Below are 6,295 nucleotides of genomic sequence, written 5' to 3'. Positions count from 1 at the left end.
CCTATGGCATATATTGGGGCCAAAAATGTTTGGAAGGAAAAGAAAGTGCGTGTGGATGGCAGGTGCAGAGACCGAGCGAGCGTCACCATCCGGCGGCAGAGAGTAGGCGATGGCAGAAGAAGAACACCACTTGGTTTCGTCCTGTAACAGAACCAGCATTTAATGCCACAACTCAAAACCTTCACATCATTGCACACTTTCCATCATTACTAACATTTCCCATTCCCACACTCATTCCACCACCTTCTCTTCATCATTACTTTCCTTCCTATAAATTCCACCTTCTTCTTCTTCTTCTTCTCTCCCTCACTTCATTCTCTCCATTTCAACTGCACCATGCTCTCTCACCACACTCTCAACCCTCACGCTCAACCTTTTTATCTTAATCCCTACCAACACCAACTACTGTATTTTCCTCGTCCTATCTGTTACTACGTTCCCCCCTCCACCACCGGATTTTACGCTCCCTTTCACGCCCCAATCTCCGACCCTTCTCGTCAACGCTCCAAAACCGACACCGTTCCGAGTAAACTGTGCGCCCCCACCGGAAACTGGCGCTACCATCGCAAGTTTTACAAATGGCGGGTTAGAGGAAGGAAGATTCGAGCAAACTGTACGGGCGTTATGCCGTTTCCTAACACCGTCAAAGAAGCCGAGTCCTCTTCTATAACCACCGTCATGATTCGCAATGTCCCTAACCAATTCAAGTAACCGCTCTCTTCTCGCTAGCCTTGTATAAAGTGTGCGCTGTGTGAGAGTGTAGTTTTGAACGAGATTTTTGTGTTGGAACTTGTTTTAGGTTTGATGACTTGCTACACATACTGGACGAGCATTGTTTGCGACAGAACAAGGGCGTTGTCGATCCCGAGGAGTGGTCCAAGTTTGACTTCGTTTATCTGCCGGTGGATTATAGGTAAGGTTCTGGAACATTGTGTGTGGTTGCGGTTCGTGTGTTGTTCACGTTTGCGTGGTTTTTTTTTTCCAGGAAATATGCGATGCAGAAAAGGGTTTCGAATTTGGGATATGCCTTTGTTAACTTTACCTCTCCCGAAGCTGCGTTCAGGTTCTACGTCGAGTTCCATGGTCACGAATGGGATGTTGCCCAGAACAAAAAGATATGCGAAATCAACGTGGCTCAGTATCAGGTTTCGTTGTCGTTTCAGGGAATGTCTTTTTATTTACCCTAACGGGTTTGGTAGAAATTTCTGGTGTTTCTATTTGGTTTGATATAACTTAACACCGAAGCTCATTAGTAGTATTAATGTCAGTGTTGGGCACTGCTGCAAATCAAGAATCCATTTGAGTAACGGAGTGAGGAAGAAGACGAAGATATTTGGGAAATCAAATATAGATAGTACGTTTTAGTTTGTTAAGATAGACCTTTTTGTTTGATCAATAACGTCTTTTTGTAGCGTTTGAGCTTTGAATGTTTTTTTTTTATTCATCGACGCATATGAATGAAAGAGTTGATACATAAATTTTAATTAGCTTTAAAAGCAATTACACTCGTATAAATGTAGAATTACTCGCCTTCCTCATTCTCATCAAACGAAAGTTGCAACGCTGGAGACATTTAGGTGACTTGTTACTCTATTCTTAGGGGACAGATTAAATTTTTGTTGGAAAAGGAAATGTAATAGAATTTTAAGAGATTACTGTTATTTATTCTTGAATACAAGGGAAAGTGGGTGTGTTAAAACCGAAGACACCATGAATGTTATCCAAGAAAACGTAGGAGAATGTAACTTCCCTTCATATTTAAACCTTAAATAAGAGAGCTGCATTAGCGGTGTTTTTTTTTTTGTATCGTTTTTGTAATGTGTTGTCCCTTGAATTGTGCAGGGCAGAGATACTCTGATGAGGGTTTTCCAGACAAAAGTATTCCGGTGTGCGAGCCCAGATTTATTGCCTGTGCTATTTTCAGAAGGCCGTAACGGCTTGAATCGTCGAATCGAGGGAACTTATTTGGGAAATTATGTTTGTGGCCTGCCACCAAGAACCAAAAGAACCGGTGCTTTTGATCAGAAAGTGTGATTTGAGCCCTTTTCTGTACCTCTTTCCCCTTTCCAAGGAAACTTAATCGTTAGCTTTTTCATTTTACCTTTTTCTAGGCTGAATCACTTCTTGGTCTTGGACTTCGATGCTGGTTTTGGCGCATCCTTACTGGTCTTTTATTCCATGACAGGGTCTAATACATATTCCACCCTTGCTTCAGCTGCTACCTGCTGGGCATTCTGGTCTAGCTTAATCTAACTCTTCATGCTTGTATTTTGAGAGTGGTGGGATTTAGGTTTTTTCAGCTTACTTGTGTTTCCTTCTCGGCACCCGGTCTAGGTCCTAGGTTGTTTGATCGTATATCTTTAACCATGCATAGTATCTCTTGACTCTTGTTTTTCCTCTAGGCTTTTAGTTTCCTGTGTTTTCATTCTCCCCCTGGAAATGGTGCGCTCTTCCATGCTACAATCTGGGGTGAATTGGAAACATGGGTTTAAAGGACTGTGAATTGCCCCTGTTTGCTTTTGTTGTAAATTGTTAAATAATAGTAATCGTGTCAATCCTAATCCTTCAGAAGAGAAAATAACGTGATGATTGTGTTCTATTTTTTCTTTATATGGCATATATTTATCTATGACTATGATTTTAGGACATTTCTGGCATTTGTTTTCAGACTGAGTTTAAATTTTGCAGCTTCGAGCCTATCCATTGAGTGTGCTGGTCGTCTGAAATCCTCTAGCAAGCAGTTTTCTGGTTTGGTTTGGCTTTATGCGTTGCCTCGTGTTATTTTTCTCCAGCATCCAATTATAGGAAACATCTAATTAATGAACATGTTTTGGGATACTTTTTGCATTTGTAGGCGCTAATAGTAATCATTTAATTCTATATATTTTTTTGACAATTGACGTATTCTGAGCTGAGCCTACGGTCACATGATGTTTATATTTATGTATTATGTACATTAATGGTAGCAAGGTGATGCAGTCATTAAGATGAATAATGGTATTAGTATTACATTGAAATAATCATTAAAATATAAAAATTTGTATTCATAAAAGAAAGAGAAAGGATAGGATTAAAAATGAGTAAAGGATAGGGTTAATCTGAGCGGAAGAATCAAATGTCATTTCTCTTAAAGAAAGAAATATTTATCACTTATTATACTTATATAAAGACTTGTACCTTAAAGGATATGGATAGCATGAAAAGGACGAAACGTACTATGAACATTAATATTATACTGGAAATATACTATTAATAAAGTAAATTTTAAAAACTCAATTCAAAGTATATTAGTAAAGTAAAATTTAGAAACTCAATTAGAAGTAGATTAATAAAATATTCAACTGAAGATATTTGGTTTAGAAGATGACTAAGGTTGTGTTCACGTATGGATGGAACTGTTTACGCATATTAGGATAGACGGATTTGGAATTAAAATCGTGTTTACATTATTGGAAAGGATGGAAGAGCAACGATTTGCGGATGAAGCATTTTCTTCATCTGCGACGATAGCATGGGATTTGAGGGAGATTAGAGTAAAATTTTTTTTTTACCCCTTTAAACATTTTATTCAAAATGCAATTTTGCAATTGTAAAAGCATACAGCCTCGGTATATGAAAACAAAACATTTATTTGAGAGAGGTGTGCTATTGGAGAGGGATTTGCTCTGTGAATATATTAATAAACATATAATAATAGTAATAATAATAAACATATAATAATAATTATAATAATAATTAATTTTCATGTTAAAATTATTTTTTATTTTTTTTATAATAATTTTTATAATTATATATAATATTAATTATTATTATTTTATATTACTTTAATAATTAAATGTATTTTGATAATTTTTAATTTTTATTAATTAAATAAATTTTTTATCTATCATATGAATCAAATTTTATACTAATTTTTACAAATTTTACTTTCAAATCTATTTTCATCTACATTCAAATAAATAACAAAAAATTTATCTTCAATATCTCTTTTAAATGAAAAAAATCTAAAAATATTGTTGAGGAGTTCTTATAATATCTTTAATACGGAAGATAAAAAGAATAAAATAAAAACAATAATAAAGAAATTAAATTGATTTTACTGTTTTTCTAAATAGGCTAGATATTTGGTTATCTAATATTTATTGTATTAAATTTTTAAATTAATTAATATAAAGGTTTAATTAATGCTGGACTACAATTAAAAATGAAAACTTTGGGTTATTTAAGTAAATTCAATTAAATTCTGGTTTCAATCAAATTTTATTATTTTTAATTATGTGTGTGGTTTTTTATCAAATGAAAAATTAATTAACTAAAGTAAAGTTTTTGATTAATTTTTGTTAAAATTTATTTTTAATCATATGAATTATTGATAAAAAGAAATTAAAGTTTCTAACTTAATTTTTAATTCATATGATTAATATACATGGAGACGTGCTAATTAATCACAATATATAAATTATTAGTTTTATCTGATTTAGAAATAAAAGACATGATGAACATAAATAATATTAATAAAAAACAATAAGCTTAAAAAATTAGGTTTCGCAAAAGATTTCTAAGTTTTTCTGTATATTTTTTAAAATATTTCTTTATATATAAATTGGGCTTAATTTTTTTATGGTAATCAATTCTAAGAGTTTAGCACTTCATGATAGAAATGACATGGAAGAAAAATTAAGTCCCTCAAAAGGATTTTAAGCTTTCCTAAATCTTTGTCTAGAAGTTTTTTATGAATAAATTAGGTTGAGTCTTTGGTTTATTGTTGTAACATTCTTCTGTGATAATGTAATATTATGCAGTAATATTTTAAATAAATTTAATATCTTCTATATATATATATATATAATTGTTATGAAATTTTAAAATTAAATTTAATATTTTTAAGATATATATAATTGTTATGGAATTTTAAAAATATTTAAAAAGATCTTACTAAATTTTGAAAAGATTTGGTCTTTTTATATTCTTTTATCTTTTATATAATTATTTATGGAGTATCAAAGTTCTATTATGGGGAAAAATAGAGAAACTGTTGTTGTTGGTTCCCTCTTTCTAGTTTAGCTAAATTTGTTCATATTTTTGATGTTTTTATTCTTCTTCATGCAATGTTTGTCTTAATTCATTGTAGTTTAGTTCATCCATGAGTTTAAACTTAGCTTTCATTATATCAAAACATATTAGAAATATAAAAAAAAACAATAACAAATAAAAAACTATTTTTAACATATTTTTATATCTTAAACTCATTTAACTATCTTAAAATAAATTCTAATTAAAATAACATTTTGAACACAATAAACTATTTATGAAATCAAAATTAAAGATTAAACAATAATGACGAAAGATTGAAAAGAAAGTAAACATAGTTAAAGTATGGTAATCCAATTTTTATTTTGTATAAAATATTACCATTTAACCAACTATTTATAATATTTATATTTTTATTCAATTATTTATTTATACAGTGAGAGTTACTAACTCTCATACTCGAGTCGGTATATAAATGTAATTAAAATAAATTCTCAACAATATAATATAATTACCTACTTTCTTAAATCAAATTTGTGTTAATAGATTTTAGAATGAGATTTTAATTAAGATTAGAAGTTAATCTTTCAGTAAACTATTGACCGAATGGTCAGACACTACAATTTATAATATTTCTATTTTCATTCAATTTTTATTTTTACTTTTTTACGGAAAAAAACCTTTGAATTTTGCGCAACAAAATGTGTAAAAAGCATCTCTCAAATCCCTTATTGTTAACCATAATACTATATTTTTCAATTTATTCTTAAAAGATTTTATAGATGATATTCATTCTATCCCATTGTTTATTTTTCCTTAACAAAATTACTTTTTCTTGTAACCAAAGTACTTTATTCTCATCTATCTTTTATTAATTTTATACTTATTTTAATCTTCATTTCATTTTTCGTCTGCTTCTCACCCACCCTCTTTCTTATTTCATTTGGGTTAAATATGTTTTTGATCCCTTAACTTTCACTGAAAATTGGAATTAGTCCCTCTTCAAAACTTTGGACTAATTTAGTCCCTAAACTTTAGAAATGTGTGAATTTAGTCCTTTTAACCAAATTTTGTTAACTTTATTTGATGTTTCGAACGCATTTCTCAGTTAACATTGAAGCAAAAATGTGTCAAACAGTATAAACAACTTAAATGCTATCATGAAACGCACTTGAAACATCAAATAAACCTAACAAAATTTAGTTAAAAGGACTAAATTCACACATTTCTAAAGTTTGGGGACTAAATTAGGCCAAAGTTTTGA

At 30.7% G+C, this 6,295-nt stretch overlaps 1 protein-coding gene across 1 annotated transcript; it reads left to right on the top strand.

The window, feature by feature from the left end:
- The first annotated feature begins 336 nt into the window (after positions 1-336).
- LOC148205010 (protein terminal ear1-like) lies at positions 337-2,192 on the top strand. Its single transcript, XM_088098648.1, has 5 exons — positions 337-707; positions 800-913; positions 986-1,145; positions 1,843-2,028; positions 2,112-2,192. The coding sequence occupies exons 1-5, from the start codon at positions 337-339 to the stop codon at positions 2,190-2,192; spliced, it is 912 nt and encodes a 303-aa protein (XP_087954774.1).
- Positions 2,193-6,295: the final 4,103 nt, after the last annotated feature.

Source organism: Vigna umbellata, chromosome 1 (genome assembly GCF_029865625.1).
Source record: "Vigna umbellata cultivar VRB3 chromosome 1, Vumbellata_1.0, whole genome shotgun sequence".
Lineage (NCBI taxonomy): Eukaryota > Viridiplantae > Streptophyta > Magnoliopsida > Fabales > Fabaceae > Vigna > Vigna umbellata.
The sequence above is the reverse complement of the archived record's forward strand: the minus strand, read 5'-3'. Positions and strand labels throughout refer to the sequence as shown.